The sequence below is a fragment of the Eumetopias jubatus genome, unplaced genomic scaffold (assembly GCF_037043125.1).
Source record: "Eumetopias jubatus isolate StellerSeaLion01/CBP00866 unplaced genomic scaffold, mEumJub1_p1.0 scaffold_2, whole genome shotgun sequence".
In the NCBI taxonomy this organism is placed as follows: domain Eukaryota; kingdom Metazoa; phylum Chordata; class Mammalia; order Carnivora; family Otariidae; genus Eumetopias; species Eumetopias jubatus.
Genome location: NW_028274808.1, coordinates 16,408,582 through 16,425,324, shown reverse-complemented (window position 1 = coordinate 16,425,324; position 16,743 = coordinate 16,408,582). Strand labels below are relative to the sequence as shown.

Sequence of the window (16,743 nt, the reverse complement as noted above, 5' to 3'; positions counted from 1 at the left end):
CAGATCTTACTCAAGGACCTGACTTTGAAGCAGAGTAAACAGTGATTAAAAACATCTTTAAACTATGCCTACCTTAGAATCCTGGCTGTGCCACTTACCAAGCTATGTGACTCAGGGCAAGTTCTTGTGCTGCTTCATTTTTCTCATTGGTAAATGGGAATGATAAAAACCTCTTAAACTTAGATACATTTTAGCTGTTAGTTGTACTAGAATAGTAGCACTAATACAAATGAGACTTAGTTATGTTAGTAATTTTGTGTATTTCCTGAAAAATGTAAAGTTTTTCTGAGGCATGGTAGTGAGAATGATTTGGATGATTTGTTTTTGAAAGAGTTGTTTTTTAAACTGACTAGGGAAATTTATGCTCTGGGCACTGCCATGAAACCATTTGTTTTTAAAATTTGAAGAAACTTCAAAAAAATTTTTTGAGAGAGAGCACAGGCAAGCGGAGGGGGTGGGGGAGGGGCAAGAGGGAGCAAGACAGAGAGACTCTTAAGCAGGCTCCATACTCTATCTCATGACGCTGGGATCATGACCTAAGCCGAAATTGAGAGACCCTTAACCAGGCTGACCCACTCAGGCGCCCCTCCCCCCCAATTTCTTTAATCACAAAGGTATTCTTAACCACGTAACAAAGTGAGAGAAAAAAAGATATCCGCAACCCTTTCTTCCATCCCTTGACATTTGGATTAAAGAGTTAATTACCTTACAAAAGAGGGTAACTTTATTGGGAATTTAATGACAAAATAATGTTTATAAGAGCTATCCACCATTCAGTGGCTGCTTTGATCTGTTGGTTTCCTTTTTGAAGTCAGGTGAACAGAATTAGATTGACAGTGATCAGTCATAATCTTTTTTTTTTTTTAATTAAGTAGGCACTACGCCCAACATGGGGCTCCAGCTCACAATCCTGAGATCAAGAGTCACATGCTCAACTTGCTGAGCCAGCCAGGTACCCCTCAGTCCTACTCTTTGTGATGTGATAACCAATGATCACAGGCCTCTGCCAGGTTCTTTATTTTTTACCCCTTGGGGGCTTCTTCACCTTCATCCCTTCTCTCCCCTTACAGCCTCATACTCAGCTGTTGAATGATGTCCTTCCAGTCCATGCTGTGTAATTTTGTGCCCATGAGGAATTCAGTATGTGTGTTTTAAGTTTTATATAACTGTTTATTTAATTCCACTCTTTTAGTAAACATTTTGTATATCTCAGCTCATCCTTTTTGACGGACATACAGTATATCTTATGCAACATTTTGCTTATCCGTTTTCCTCTTATTAGACATTGAGTTTTTTCCTAACTCATTGCTATTACAAACAGTAGTGCTATGATGAACATCCTTGTACATGTGCCCAGAAACACACCTGGGAAGTGGCAGAACCAAGTTTGGGCCTGAGTGTGTCTGACTCTGTTCATTCTTTATCATTGTGCAGACTCCCAGTCATCACTTATTTGCTTAATTTATTGCAGGGACACTATTCTAAAAACAGTAATGGAAATATTAAAAATGCAGTGGGATTGCTGGTTTTCTTCTAACAGGTCAACTTAATTTTGCCCTTTCCCCCCCTAGTTTTTGTTTAAATGTGTAAATTGTATTGTTATTCCAGTGTGGATAACAGTTTTGTATTGTGCATTTTTCATGCTGATATATCACCTAAATCAGGGGTCCACAAACTTTTTCAGTAAAGGGTCAGTTGGTAAATATTTTAGGCTTTGTGGGCTATATGGTCTCTGTCACAGCTGCTCAACTCTGCGGTTACAGTGTGATAGCTGTCAGAGACAATATCTAAACCTGTGGCTGTGTTCTGTAAAACTTTATTTACAGAAACAGCAGGTCAGATCTGGCTTATGCACAGTAGCCTGCTGACCCCTGATATAAATAATTCTTTTGACGGAGTCATAATATTCTTCTGTTCAAGTTTTTTTCAGCACACCATTCTTTCTTTTTAGTATTACATTCTTAGAATGAATTTCAGAAATGAAGGTACTGATTCAAAGGCTTATGACTTTCTTATGGCTCTGAAAATTAATTGCCAAATGCCAAGGAGATAAGTTTCAATTTTTATAAGAGAGTAAACTTTAATTTCAATGTGGATAAATATGACATCTAAAACCTTATTAAATATCTTTGAGGATTTGTGGAGGAGGCATCCTTCTGTTGATTTGAGTTTTAAAACTTACGAGGGCATTGATCTGTGCTATGGGAAATAATATTTCTTGTATTTATTATTTAGGTATAAGTCATCTGATTTTTCTTAAACTTTTAAGATCTACTTGCATATCTTATTTCAATTTAAGTCAAATAATGTGTTAGAATTTTAAAACTCATTTGTACTTTGATTAATCTTCACTTAGCTTAATTTTCCCTGAACATTCTATACCGTTTATGAACAGCACAATTAAAATTTTGGAGTATTTTATTTTTTTAAGTACCTTGAACACCTGACAAGGGATACTTACACATCTAATAAAGGAAGTCTAGCTAAGCACTTAGACATTTTTAATAAATCTGATAAGTCTTAACTTACTAATTCAATTAATCAGATTTCCTTAGGCATTTAAAAGCTGATTGTGAATAGTTAAATTTTTTGTTTAATATGTCAGAATCTCTTAAATTCTTCAAAACCTTAAAGGCAGAAAAAGTTACCCAATGATGATAAAATGTATTACCACATATACCTCGAATCTCTTATTAACCTATTCCATTACTAATAGTATGAGTTTGGTTGATTTTTAAATCATGTTTGTACTTGTTTTATAGGTTGCGGGATCACTTAAGCAATTAAAGGCTCCAGAGTATTATGGCTGATTTAGAATACAGATTACATAATTTTTTATTGTAGTAGAATTAATCATAATTGAATATACTGAGTGCATAATTGGATTGTTGGCTATATATTATTGGAAATTTATGCATACCTTTCCTTTAATGTACCTCATATTATTTGCCCTTTTGAATATCATTATGGACTAATAGCTTTCTACAGAAGTACTTTTTCATTTTTAACCATATTTTGTGTGTTTTGTTTTCCAGTACTGAATTGTCCAATGTGGACAGTGGAAGCCCCTTTAAACTAGAGCCGTTGTTGTATTACCACGATATCAGGCATATTTGAATACTGTGCCTTCTGATAACAGTAAGATATTTTAGGTCCTTGTTTTTCTTTCCCTCCAAAAATAGAATCAGCTGCCTTCCAAGTCCTTACAGTTTTTTGATTGTTGGTTTTTGGGGGTTTTTTTTTTGTTTTTTGTGTGTGTTTTTTAGTGTAGAATAATATTAGAGGTCAAATTCTAAATTCAAGATGGCTTAGCTGATTTGGGAAGGTTGTGACACCATCCCTTTTTATTCTAAACTCTAATTGTACTTACAGAAGGCAGATTTTCTTTAGGGTTCACCTAGGTGTATGGATATTCACCTAGGTATATGTTTGTGATATGCTTGCCTTGAGTACTCTTGTGAACTGAACTATTAGACTTAGTTATGTTTCAAATCACTGGTACAATTTATTATTACCCATGTAGCCTGATTATCACTTCACTGAGTTACTATTTTTTTGGTGTTTTTTTGTCATGTTTCGCTATAATCAAACTTCTCAGTTTGGGATATGCAATTACTGTAAAAAGTGAAAAGTATTGGGAAATTATTCTTTAGTTTGATGGTAACACTGGCCTCTTTTTCAGATATATTTTTACCATCATGGATCAGTTTATAGATATATCAGAAGGTGAAGTGGACCATTCCTTCTTTGACAGTGACTTTGAAGAAGCAAAGAAATGTGAAAGTAACTCAGTTTTTGGCAAGCAAAATGATGACCCTAAAGAGAGAATAGATAAAGATACAGAAAATGTAAACTTGGAATTTGGAATACAAAGTAAGGAAAATGCAGTAAAGGAGAAAATTACTCCAGAAGAACACCCTGTAGAAAATGATAATATGCAAACCAGAAATTCTTTATCATTGACCACTTCAAGATCAAAAAAATTGTGGGATGCTACAACAGGGCATAAAATACACTTGCCCACTCCAAGTAGAAGTCCCAAAATTATAAAAGAAGGTGAAGATGATTATTATACAGATGGAGAGGAAAGCAGTGATGATGGGAAAAAGCAACATGTCAGGTCCAAGTCAGCTAAACCATATAATAGCTTTAAAAAAAACATAAGTAAAAAGTATTCCAAAAGTAATTCTTCTTCCTCCTCTTCCTCTTTGTCCTCCTCATCTTCAAGTTCAGGCACAGATTGTTCAGATGCAGGGTCTGATAGCTGTATTTCTGATTCATCGCCATCATTAAAAAAACGTCTATGTGGTGTAACCCACTTGTCACCAAAACAGAAATATAAAGCAGGAGTGAAATCAACAGGAATACAGCCTTCAAGTACTAAACCAAAAGTCAATGACTACCATGAGGAATCTGAAGATACTGTGACAGATGTCACTCCTCTTTCAACTCCAGACATCAGCCCTGTTCAATCTTTTGAACTGGGAGCATCAAATGATCAAAAAGTAAAAGTTAAAAGGCAAGAAAACGTGAGTCAAGAAGTATATGGAAATATTGAGGATTTAAAAACTAATTCAAAATCGTTGAAATCAACCAAAAAAGGGCAAGAAAAACAAGGGCCTGATCTCACATCAAAATCTTCAGTGTTAGATTCCAGTTCAGACCACAGATATAAACAGAAAGCCTTACATGACACAATGGACCTCAATCATCTGTTGAAAGGTAATTTTCTTCTCTTTTTAAAAGCTGTATATATTGGACTTAAATATTAAACTTCATGGTATATTGAGCTTAAATATCAAATGCTATGAATTTGCATTGATTTTTCTATTAGATATATTTATTGTTTGGGATAATTGATGTAGTAACTTTACCTAATATCCTATTTTACCATAAAAATACCTGGAATATCATTAGTTATAATATTGAAAAGCTAATTAGGACTAGAAACTACTGCCCTAATTCTGTTTTAGTGTCTTACAAAGTCATAAAGTCTAGAGGGACCAGATAACAGAAATGAGAGAGGTGGAGCCAGATGTTTTTCACTTTTGAGAGTTGTGTATAAGATATATTTCACTTTCTTCTTTAAGAAAGGCAACAGTACTAAAGTTAAAATAACCTGACCTGTTGTCTTCATATCAGAGAAAGCAAGAGTGCTGGCAAATGAAATTTTCAGAATAAACTGTAGGGAACTATTCAGACTTTAAGTTAAAGGTTAAAGAGGATTGCTTGAAAATAATTACCAAGTTGATGAAATAGCATAATTCAAGTTTCAGTTCCTTTAAGATAGAAATTTTTGGAGTATAATTGACACAGAGTATTTTGTTGGTTTCAGGTATATATATCACAATGATTCAGTACTTTTATACATTATTAAATGATACTCATGATAAGTCTAGTTACCATCTGTCACCATACAAAATTATTACAATATTACTGACTTTAGTCCTTGTGCTGCACATTACATCCTGTGACTTAATTTATTTTATAAATGGAAGTTTGTACCTCTTAATCACCTTAACCTATTTTGTCCCTCCTGTCCTCTGGTAAGCAACAGTTTGTTTCCTATATCTGTGAGTCTGCTTAGTTTTGTTAGTTCTTTTGTTTTGGTTTTTAGATTCCACATACAAGTGAAAGACAAATATGGTATATTTGTCTTCATCTTATTTCACTTAGCATCATACTCTCCAGATCCATGTTGCCACAAATGGCAAGATCTCTTTCTTATGGCTGAGTAATATTCCATTGTGTATATATACCACATCTTTATCCATTCATCTGTCGGTAGATACTTAGGTTGCTTCCATATCTTGGCTGTGGTAAATAATGCTGCAGTGAACATAGGGGTGTGTGTATCTCTTCAAATTGGTGTTTTCATTTTCTTTTGATAAATACCCAGAAGCAGATTGCTGGATCATATGGCATTTCTGGTTTTAATGTTTTGAGGAACTTCCATTCTGTTTTCTGTAGTGGCTGCACCATTTACATTCCCAACAGTATAAGAGGGTTCCCTTTTCTCTACATCCTCACCAACTTCTGTTTTTGTGTTGTTGATTTTAGCCTTTCTGACAGGTGTGAGGTAGTACCTCATTGTGGTTTTGATTTGCATTTCCCTGAGGATTAGTTATGTTGAGCATCTTTTTATGTACCTGTTGGCCATCTGTGTGTCATCCTGTCATCTTTGGAAAAATGTCTATTCAGGTCTCTGCCCTTTTTTTTTTTTAATTAAAGTGTAATTAATATACAGTGTTACTAGTTTCAGGTATACAATGTAATGATTCAGCAGTTCTATACAGTACTCAGTGCTCATCATGACAAGTGTACTGTTAATCCCCTTTCTTTATTTCACCCATCCACCTACCCAGTCTCCTCTGGCAACCACCAGTTCTCTGTATTTGAGTATGTTTGTCTTTTTTCTTTGTTTTGTTTCTAAAAGTCCACAGATGAGTGAAATTACATGGTTTTGTCTTTCTCTTATTTCTCAGTGTTATACCCTCTAGGTCCATCCATGTTGTTGCAAGTGAAAAGATCTCATTCTTTTTTATGTCTGAGTAATGGTTCATCGTACATATATACCATGTTTTCTTTATCCATTCATCTATGTATGGACACTTGGGTTGCTTCCTTATTTTGGTTACTGTAAATAATCAGTAAACAGGGGTGCATATATCTTTTAAATTAGTGTTTTGTTGTGTTTTTGTTTTGTTTTGTTTTTTTAAGTAGGTTCCACGCCCAGCATGGAGCCCAGTGTGGGGCTTGAACTCACAACCCTGAGATCAAGACCTGAGCTGAGATCAAAAGTTGGATGCTTAACCAACTGAGCCACCCAGGTGTCCCACAAATTAGTGTTTTTTTATTTCTTTGGATAAATACCCAGTAGTGGAATTACTGGATCATATGCTATTTCTATTTTTAATTTTTTTTTAGGAACCGCCCTTACTGTTTTCTACACCAGTTTTCATCCCCACCAACAGTACATGAGGGATTCTTTTTCTCCACATCCTCACCAACACTTGTTATTTCTTGTCTTTTTGATTTTAGCCATTCTGACAGGTGTGAGGCAATATTTCATTATGGTCTTCTCAGGTCCTCTGCCCATTTTTTAATCAGGTTATTTTTGATAGTTTTTGAGAGTGTAAGTTCTTTATATATTTGGGATATTAACCCCTTATCAGATGTATGATTCGAATATCTTCTCCCATTCAGTAGATTGCCTTTTCATTTTGTTGACGGTTTTCTTCACTGTGCAAAAGCTTCTTAGTTTGATGTAATCGTATTTATTTTAGCTTTTATTGCCCTTGTCTGAGGAGACTAGTCCAAAAAAATATTGCAAAGGCTGATGTCAGAGAACTTACTGCCTATGTTTTCTTCTAGGAGTTTATGGTTTCAGGTCTTACATTCAAATCTTTAATCCATTTTGAGTTTATTTTTGTATATGGTGTAAGATGGTCCAGTTTCATTCTTTTGCATATAGCGCTCCGGTTTTTCTTTTTTCTTTTTTTTTTTTTTTAAGATTTTATTTATTTGAGAGAGAGAGAGAATGAGAGATAGAAAGCACGAGAGGGAAGAGGGTCAGAGGGGGAAGCAGACTCCCTGCTGAGCAGGAAGCCCGATGTGGGACTTGATCCTGGGACTCCAGGATCATGACCTGAGAGGAAGGCAGTCGCTTAACTAACTGAGCCACCCAGGCGCCCTAGCGCTCCGGTTTTTCTAACACATTTATTGAAGAGACTGTCTTTTCCCCATTGTATAATCTTGTTTTGTCCTAGATTGACTAGATACGTGTGTGCTTATTTCTGGGCTCTCTGTTCTGTTCCATTGATCTGTGTGTCTGTTTTTGTGCCAGTCCATACTGTTTGGATTACTATAGCTTTGTAGTATAGTTTGAAATCAAAAAGTGTAATACCATGTTTTTTTAATCCTTTCTTAATATTGGTTTGGCTATTTGGGGTCTTTTGTGGTTCCATACAAATTTTAGGATGCTTTGTTCTAGCTCTGTGAAAAATGCCATTGGTATTTTGATGGGGATTGCACTGAATCTGTAGATTGTTTTGGGTAGTATGACATTTTAAGAATATTAATCTTTTTTTTTAACTTTAAAAATATATATTTAATATTTACAATATTATTCACAGAGTTCTTGGCAGAGTTAAGTATTTTGAGGTTTCTATTGTTGAGAAATTTGAGGTTCATGTTGTCTCTCTTTCAGTCCCAAAAGCTCCATTTTGAGTTCTCCAGGCTTTGGTGGAATTTCAGGTATTGTCAGGTCCGGCCAGTAGTACCTATGCACCGCTTTGGCCCCGGCGCACATGGTCAGGAGGCTGGCAGTGAACATTTTCAGATACGTGGCCCAGGACATGCCCGCGGGCATGGTTGGGGGTCGCAGAATGCACCGGCTTTCGGCCGCGGGTCAGAGGGCCAAGAATATTAATCTTCTAATCCATGAGCATGGTATATCTTTTTGTAAGCTATAAATGTTTTTTAATTAGTAAACATTTTTATTGCTTATTTCCATATCAGTTTTTTATTATTTTTTGAACATACCAATTTATTATTATTTAGTGTGAAAGAAACAATTTTTTCCAGGTGAAGTAAAAACAACTTGAAACTTTACACTAGTAAATGTAACTGTAATGGGTTTGCAGATTAGATTTTAGGTCATTTGAAGATAACATTTTTAAATGTAAATAGTATTCTTTGTCTTTGTTTGAAATGCTGTTGAAAGAACAAATCTTTAGCTACATAATTTATATGTGGTGGTAATGTAAGAAGAGTATTTACAAATCCCTTATGTAGTCAAATGATTCTCACAGTCAGAAGGGTAAAGTATTTTGGAGGAGTTTATGCTTGCCCCCTTATTTGTAGGTTTTCTTTTCTTTCTGCTCTGATCATACCTATTGACTGTTTAGTGTGTTGAAAAATCTGGCTTTTGGAATTTGGCCATCACCATCTAGTTGTTAAGCCTCCACTCCCTCCACCCAATCTCTTAAAACTTTCAGAATTGAGTTTTTTTTGTTCTTGCCCCTTTGCTTCTTCCCCTAACAACCAGAGTGATCTTTTAAAAATAAAATTAGTCTTACTAGTTTCCTTCTTAATTCTTCAGTGGGCTCACTCTTATGTTAAGAATAAAATCCAAATTCCTTATTGTAGCCTAACAGAGTCAATGTCAGTGATTCTCATCCCAGGCAGTGTATTAGTATCACCTGGAAGACTTAAATTATTAAACACAGGGGAGCCTGGGTGGCTCAGTCGTTAAGTGTCTGCCTTCGGCTCAGGTCATGATCCCAGCGTCCTGAGATCGAGCCCTGCATCAGGCTCCCTGCTCCACGGGAAGCCTGCTTCTCCCTCTCCCGCTCCCCCTGCTTGTGTTCCCTCTCTCGCTGTGTCTCTCTCTGTCAAATAAATAAAATCTTAAAATAAATAAATAAATTATTAAACACAAAACAAATACTGATGCCTAGGCTCCACAGAAATTTTGATGCAGTTAGTCTAATAGGCTATTAAAGTTGATGAAAACCATTACTCTACATAATGTGGTTATTGCTTGCATCTCCTTTAAAAAAAAAAATCTTTCATTACCTTGCTCCAGTCACAATGCTTTCTTACTATTCTCAGATACTTTGTATTTATGGGGCATTTCCACTTACTGTTGCCCTTTTCCTTTGCATAGACACCTTCTGTCTGGTTCTCAAGTCTTGGTTTATATATCCCCTCCTCAGAGATACTTTTTTCTGGGTGTTCTATCTTTAGTAGCTTCACATCCCTCCCCCTGGCTCTGTCACAAAAGCCTGGTTTCCTTCCATCAGGATACTTATCAGACCCTGGAATTAGTGTAGTTTGCTTGCTTATTTCTCTCACTGGAGTGTAAGCCACATAAGGGCAGGATCTTAGTCATTGCTAGAATCTCCAAATCTAGCAGCTGTTGGCACAAAATAGGCAGTATTTGTCAGTGAAGGAACCAAGGAAACTTCTGTTGTTGCACAGCCAGGATGGTTAGGAAGTGTATTTTGTATGTTTCACTGACATTTGATTTTTTAAGTTACCTCTTCTTAGATTGGCATCTGAAAGACACAGAATACGTCTGTACCACCATCAAAATTATAATTGCTAATATATTTGATTCATATTCTTTTTTAGGGAAAATCTCTAATTCTTTGTCAAGCCATCCACTGTAAAAATTTTCACTTTTTTAAAAGAATTTTAGGGCTACTTTCTAATCTATAAGATCAGTTGTATGATTCATGAGGTTGATGAGTGATCACGTTGAGGACTTTGTCTATCTTCAACTCTTCCAGATTTCCAGCACCAACCCCAGTGCTCTAGCACAACGATTTTCAAACTTTTTGGCCCTTGCACCAGAAACATTTACACTCTTAAAAATTATTGAGGACCCCAGAGAGCCTTTTGTTTATGTGGGTTATATTTATAAATATTTATCATATTAGAAATTATATTAGAAATCTGAGCAGTACTAACTCACCTGAGAATAATGGTAATAAACCAATAATGGTAATAAGTAGGTTTTATAAAACATAATTATCTTACCAAAAAAATGAGATTAGTAAATCTCTAATGCCTGTCAATAGAAGACAGCTGGAGTCTCATAGCGTCTTCTGTATACAGCTGATATTTTGGTTGAAGTACATGAAGAAAAACTGGCCTCACACAGATCTTTAGAAAATGGAGGAGTATTTTAATGCCCTTTTCAGTTAATTTTAAATATTCTTTGATACCAATATTCCACAGATACTAGTTTCTTAAATGTTAGTTACAATGTGAAATTTGAGACTAATTAATTCATAGTGTATTATTTTATAACATTGGTCTTAATTTTGAATGTGTCTTTTACCCTTTCATGGTTTTGTAACAGGATGTATAGGTTATTTGGAAAATATGGTTCATTGAGCTTACAAATGACATATTTCATAATACACTATATAGAAGTTATAGTTAATATCACTACCAATCTCATCAGAAGACTTTTGAGAAGCTTTCAAACTCAAGTTTACCAAAAATTCTAATTTTTACTAAAACACTCAGGTTGTATCATCACCAAAAAATACTGTCAGTTGTTTTCCTCAGAGTTGACAGAATTGTTTTATTTATTTATTTATTAAAGATTTTATTTTTTAAGTAATCTCTACACCCAATGTGGGACTTGAACTCACAACCCTGAGATCAAGTCACATCATCTGCCAACTGAGCCAGCCAGGCACCCCAACAGAATTGTCTTTAAAAATAATATTTGTAATACAAAAATTGGAAGGTGTTTGAAATTAAATCATAAAAATTTATCTGATGAGATAATGTAGACTGGTCACTAATGCTTTGTATTAATGTGCATCTAATATATTTGCTTTTTTTCTTCTGTGTTATTTCTAGTGCTGCATTCTTAATTTCTAATGTGATTTATATGTGTTTAAAAGTAGCAGCCTAACATTTGGCATATAAAGTATCTCATAAAACTGTCTTTCGGGGCGCCTGGGTGGTTCAGTTGATTAGGCATCAGACTCTTGATTTCAGCTCAGGTCACCATCTCAAGGTTGTGAGATTGAGCCCTCAGTGTGGAGTCTGCTTGTCTCTTTCTCTATTTCCTCCCCCCACCCCCACATGTGTGCTCTCCCTCTCAAATAAAATCGTAAAAAAATTTTTTTTCTTTAAAATTAGCTTGAAAAAAGTACAGATGGATATTGAAAAAAAATAATGTTACAGAAAATTAGTGAAAAATGTATAATGTGACTTACAGGTTTTATTGTGGTTTTTTAATACTGTTTGACTAAATTATAATTTGCATTTTAAGGGCCCACTGTTCCATTTCTTATTTTTATAAGTACTTTTTGATTCCACAAATTATTTTTTAAAGATTTTATTTATTTATTTGAGAGTGAGAAAAGCACAAGGCAGGGAGGGTCAGAGGGAGAGGGAGAAGCAGGCTCCCCACTGAGCAGGGAAGCCTGATGTGGGGCTCAATCCCAGAACCCTGGGATCATGACCTCAGCTGCAGGCAGCCACTTAACCCAGCTACTCAGGCACCCCTTGATTCCACAGATTATAAGGACTACTCTATCCTAGGAATGAGAGGGCGAGAGAGAGAGAGAGGACATGTCCAATAAAAAGCTTCTTTTAGGAAGAAAACACTTCACTCTTTTGGAATTGTCAGATTTTAAAAAGCCATCTAATGGAAAATTGTGATATCTGAGCTTTTTGTTCAGGACTATCAATGATCATCTCTTTGTATTAGGATCATTTTGGATGCAGGAAACAGAAATTCCTAATGAAACAATATTTCTCACCTAACAAGAATTCCATAGATAGACTAGGTTTGAGAGTTGACCAATTCAGTGGCTCAAAATTGTCCTCAGAGACCCAGGTTCTACCACTGTGTTCCCCAGCTGTGGTGTTTGCTAGTAGGAGATGTCTGCAGCAATTTTTAGGATTTAGATCCAGACATGAGAATGGCCAGAGAAAGGGAAACTATCTTTTCCTCTGGCTCTCTCAGAATGGAGGAAACTTTAAAGAAGCACTTTCAACTGACTCGCTTATGTCTCATTGCCCAGAATTGGGTTATACTCCTATTTGTAAGACAGTCATTGGCAAGAGGAATAGGATTATTATGGGCCAGACTCACCCTGAAATTAGGAGTGGGAATCAGTAGAAGGGAGGTCAGCTTCTCCTTAGGGACAGGGCTTCATGAGAAAGGGATATAGGTAGGGGTCTTTAAAAGGGGGTGGGGGTGGGGAGATTTGTTAAGAATTAAGGAGGGGGAAAGTAGAAGTGTATGTTAATTGGGCAACCAACTTTATCCACTAGGCCAGAGTTTCTCAAACTTTAATATGCATTGCATACAGGGGCACTGGGTGACTCGGTTTAAGCGTCAAGTATCCCTCACTATTCCTATCTAATTCATTTTTGAAACTTTGTTGGATATGGAAAGCCTAAGTATTTTTCCCACCCAAAATCCCTAAACAGTTTCTCCAAGTGTAATTGAAGCACTGAAACATTGTTCAACACAGAAACTGAGCTAAATGTAGAAGGAAAATTTATTTGTACTGCTGCATGGTAGGGAGCCCTGATCTGAGTGACCTGATTTAAGTACTGCTCAGAGCTTTTAAAGGCACAGGAACAAAGGTGGCATTTTGCCTCTTGCTACATCTGTTACTGGAGTCCTTAATAATCCACAAAGGTTTCTTTATAACAGTAAAAGATTTTAAACACTAATTATAGCTGTCAGTCTATTGCATAAAGCATTTCTTTGTATTACTTTAGTTTTTCAAAATTGTTATTCATGCTCGATTGACCCACTGTTTTTCAGATCCAAGAATATTTTCATAAGTTTTCTTTGTTTTCCTCATAAAACTAAATTGTTGGACCTGGTGAGAGGGAGATGTGTGCATGGCCAAGCTATTCCTTTTCTGCACTCATTTTTCAAGATGCTTTATCACTTTCAACTTCTTTTCTATGGGCTGTTCTAGGCCTCTTTGGCTCAGCTAATTTCCTCACAACCTTGTCCACTTAACGTGAAGAAGACAATAGTGATAGTGCATAGCCCATCTCACAAATTATGAGCAGAAGATGTGATCCTATCAGAGAACAGCTGAGGTGGGAACACAGCACCCTCTCAGTTTTAAACATTGTCACTAGTTTAACTGAAAAGATACATTGAAATAGTTTTATTGTTTTGAATAAAAAATTTAGTTATTAAAGTATTGGGCCTGAATTCAGATAGTGGGGGATGCCTGTACAGCTAACAGTGTTAATGTTATTTATTGGTTTAAAATAACATCTTAACTGGGGCACCTGGGTGGCTCAGTCGTTAAGCATCTGCCTTTGGCTCAGGTCATGGCCCCAGGGTCCTGGGATCGAGCCCTGCACTGGGCTCAGCGGGAAGACTGCTTCTCCCTCTCCCCCTCCCCCTGCTTGTGTTCCCTCTCTTGCTGTGTCTCTCTCTGTCAAATAAATAAAATCTTAAAAAAAAATAACATCTTAACAAGTTTGTAAATTTGAACTATAAAATATTAAGCCTGTGAAACAAAGGTTAATCAAAGAATGTAAAATCAAGTATCCCTATTATAGGCCAGAGAATAGGAAACAGTATTGAACTTGGTTACTTACATAATGAGGTGAACAAAATTCTAGAAGTGGAATCAGAAGACTTTTGGCTTCTGAGTGTTATCCATGTGACCATAGACAAGCAATAACTATTCTGTGCCCCAATTTCTTCATTTGTAGAGTGAGGCAGTTGATACAGGTTGCTAAGGTTTATTCTAAATTTGGGGCTCTGGGGTTCTGTGAGAACTGTTAGAAGGGAAGATCAGTGTAGGCCAGCATTATCAGATATTTGACTTTATTTATCTGATATCTGGCTTTAAAGTAGATCTTGAAAATTTAGTAGAATTTCTAAATATTTCAGCCTCTTTTAGCTCAATAACATGGCTGATTTGGGGGACTTCCTACTCCCACCCCAAGCTTCCTTTTGCTATATAAATGTTGAAAAGGTGTGGTTGTAATTGGTTCTTTGGCCTTGAGCTATAAAGCATTGAATAGACAGGCAGAGAGGATGTTTTAAAAATGGAGTAGAGGAGTAAACAGAAGTTCATATTTTGGGTTATGGCATGAGTCTGATATTTGGAGAACAGTGAATAAATTGACATGACTAGATTTGAAGGTATGTTTCATTCTTTGTATAGGTAAAATTAGGTCAGTTTAGGAAGAAACTTGAGGGCAAAATGGACACTAAATTTTAGAAATGCACCACCTCAAATTTTACTACCTAGATTCTGTAAGAAATAATTAGATATATCATTAGAGATGTATTCTGAGAAGAAAAACTAATATAAGAGAAAGAAATTGGATTAAGGAAACACTGATGAGTAAAGAAAGTGGTTAAACTTATTGCTAAACTGACACCAACATAGGATGGAATGTAGCAAAGTGCCTTACTCAAGGGGAAGGTATGGACCTTGTTTTACCCTGTAAGGAAGAAGCTGCCTGTCCTGGGATTGGCTCCTACCCCATCCTCCCTGGTGGCACGTCTTAGCCCTTTACTGGCAGACTGCAGCAGACAGGATTCAGATAGGGAAGTAGGAAATGTCAGATATCCTCAACTCACTACCAAGTGTTAATCAACCTTTGAGAAAAGCTAAAATCAACAGGGAGGCACCAGACTCACAGATGAAGAACATAAACTTGAAACAGAGCTCAGTGATTTTAGAGAAGAGCTGCAAGGACAACACTATTTTCACTACAAAACTAAGGCATGATTTGCCTTTTACGTTCTCCTGTCACCTGTGCATAGTGGATTTTCCATGGGCTATACTACAATGACAGCACGCTGCAGTGAATGCAGAAGCAGATATGAGCATCCCCCTGTCTTCTATTAAGCCAGGCTTTAAAATAATGAATCATGGAACACTACATCAAAAACAAATGATGTAATATATGGTGATTAACATAACAATAAAAAATTAAAAAAAAATAAAATATTTGCAAAATTGTTAAACTCTGACACTCTCCTTACTAACTTCATTTTGTTTTTTATAAAAGAATGATGTTAACCTAATATTGGTTTATTATTTTCAGATGAATTAATATCTTTAAAGTTTTTTTTTATTTCTAACATGGTAAATATTGATAAATGTGACTCACATAAACATTCTTTGGAGGGTTCTGAGACCAAGAAATTTAAGAACTTCTAGGAGGACAGAATTAGAATATATCATTTGCTGTGTATTAGAGAGAAAAAAATTAACATAGTCTTCCTAAAGGGGTAAAAATGGGAAAAAATAAAAAAGCATTTTATTTTTATTTATTTTTTTAAAGATCTAAAGATCTAAAGATTTTTATTTATTTATTTGATAGAGACACAGCGAGAAAGGGAACACAAGCAGGGGGAGTGGGAGGAAGCAGGCTTCCCGCTGAGCAGGGAGCCCAATGCGGGGCTCAGTCCCTGGACCCTGGGATCATGACCTGAGCCGAAGGCAGACTCTTAATGACTGAGCCACCCAGGCGCCCCTAGATTTTTTTTAAAAAACAGATCATCTTGACTTTAAAAGATTTATTTTAAATCTTTTAAATCTATGGATGTGAAATGATGTTTTAAATGACTGAAAATAGTTTTAAATAGTATTAACCAAAAAGAGGTGTGATAAAACCACTTAATAGTTGTTAATCTGAATAAATAGGTTTTAAATCATAAAATGGCACTTAATTGACCTGCAATAACTGGCTTGTTAAATCTAAATTAAATCATCTGAGGCACTTAAAAAAAGAAGAGTTCTTAAAGATTTGCAGAAAAAAATTAAGTGTGGAAAAATAGCAATGCTAGTTGTATATGGAACCAATTGTTGAAGAAGCCTCTAGGGCTTTTAAATAGTCCAATTCCACTGTGTGCGGAGGGAGGTGCCCCCCACCAATCCAACAACACATTCAATAATTCAACTCAATTTTGATACTATCTGGAGATAATTGGTTTCACAGGTTAAAGGTTCACTGCCCCCAACCACTTCCGACACCAGCCGCTAGCCCAGATTGTTACCTGTACTTCCCACTCACTGGCTATAAATCAGAAGTTCAACTAATTTGCCAGATCAGCTCAAAGAACTCAGAAACATTTTACTTACTGGATCACCGGCTTATTATAAAAGGATATAACTCAGGAACAGCCAGATGGAAGAGATGCATAGGGCAAGGTATGAGAAGAGACCTCCAAGCTTCCATGCCCTCTCAGAGGGCACCATTTTCCAC

The 16,743-nt window shown here is 36.0% G+C and overlaps 1 protein-coding gene and 1 pseudogene across 3 annotated transcripts in view; one reads left to right on the top strand and one right to left on the bottom strand.

The window, feature by feature from the left end:
• CFAP97 (cilia and flagella associated protein 97) overlaps nt 1-16,743 on the top strand; it is a 40,022-nt gene that overhangs the window by 3,343 nt on the left and 19,936 nt on the right. For 2 of the 3 annotated variants that reach the window (XM_028099741.1, XM_028099742.1), the window contains exons 2-3: nt 3,036-3,138; nt 3,683-4,722. In XM_028099741.1, coding sequence (XP_027955542.1) covers nt 3,699-4,722 — 1,024 coding nt within the window. In that variant the 5' untranslated portion in view covers nt 3,036-3,138; nt 3,683-3,698. The remainder of the gene's footprint in view (nt 1-3,035; nt 3,139-3,682; nt 4,723-16,743) is intronic. The other variant, XM_028099740.2, reaches the window with a different exon arrangement.
• LOC114206129 (ubiquinol-cytochrome c reductase complex assembly factor 6 pseudogene) lies at nt 8,142-8,413 on the bottom strand (annotated as a pseudogene).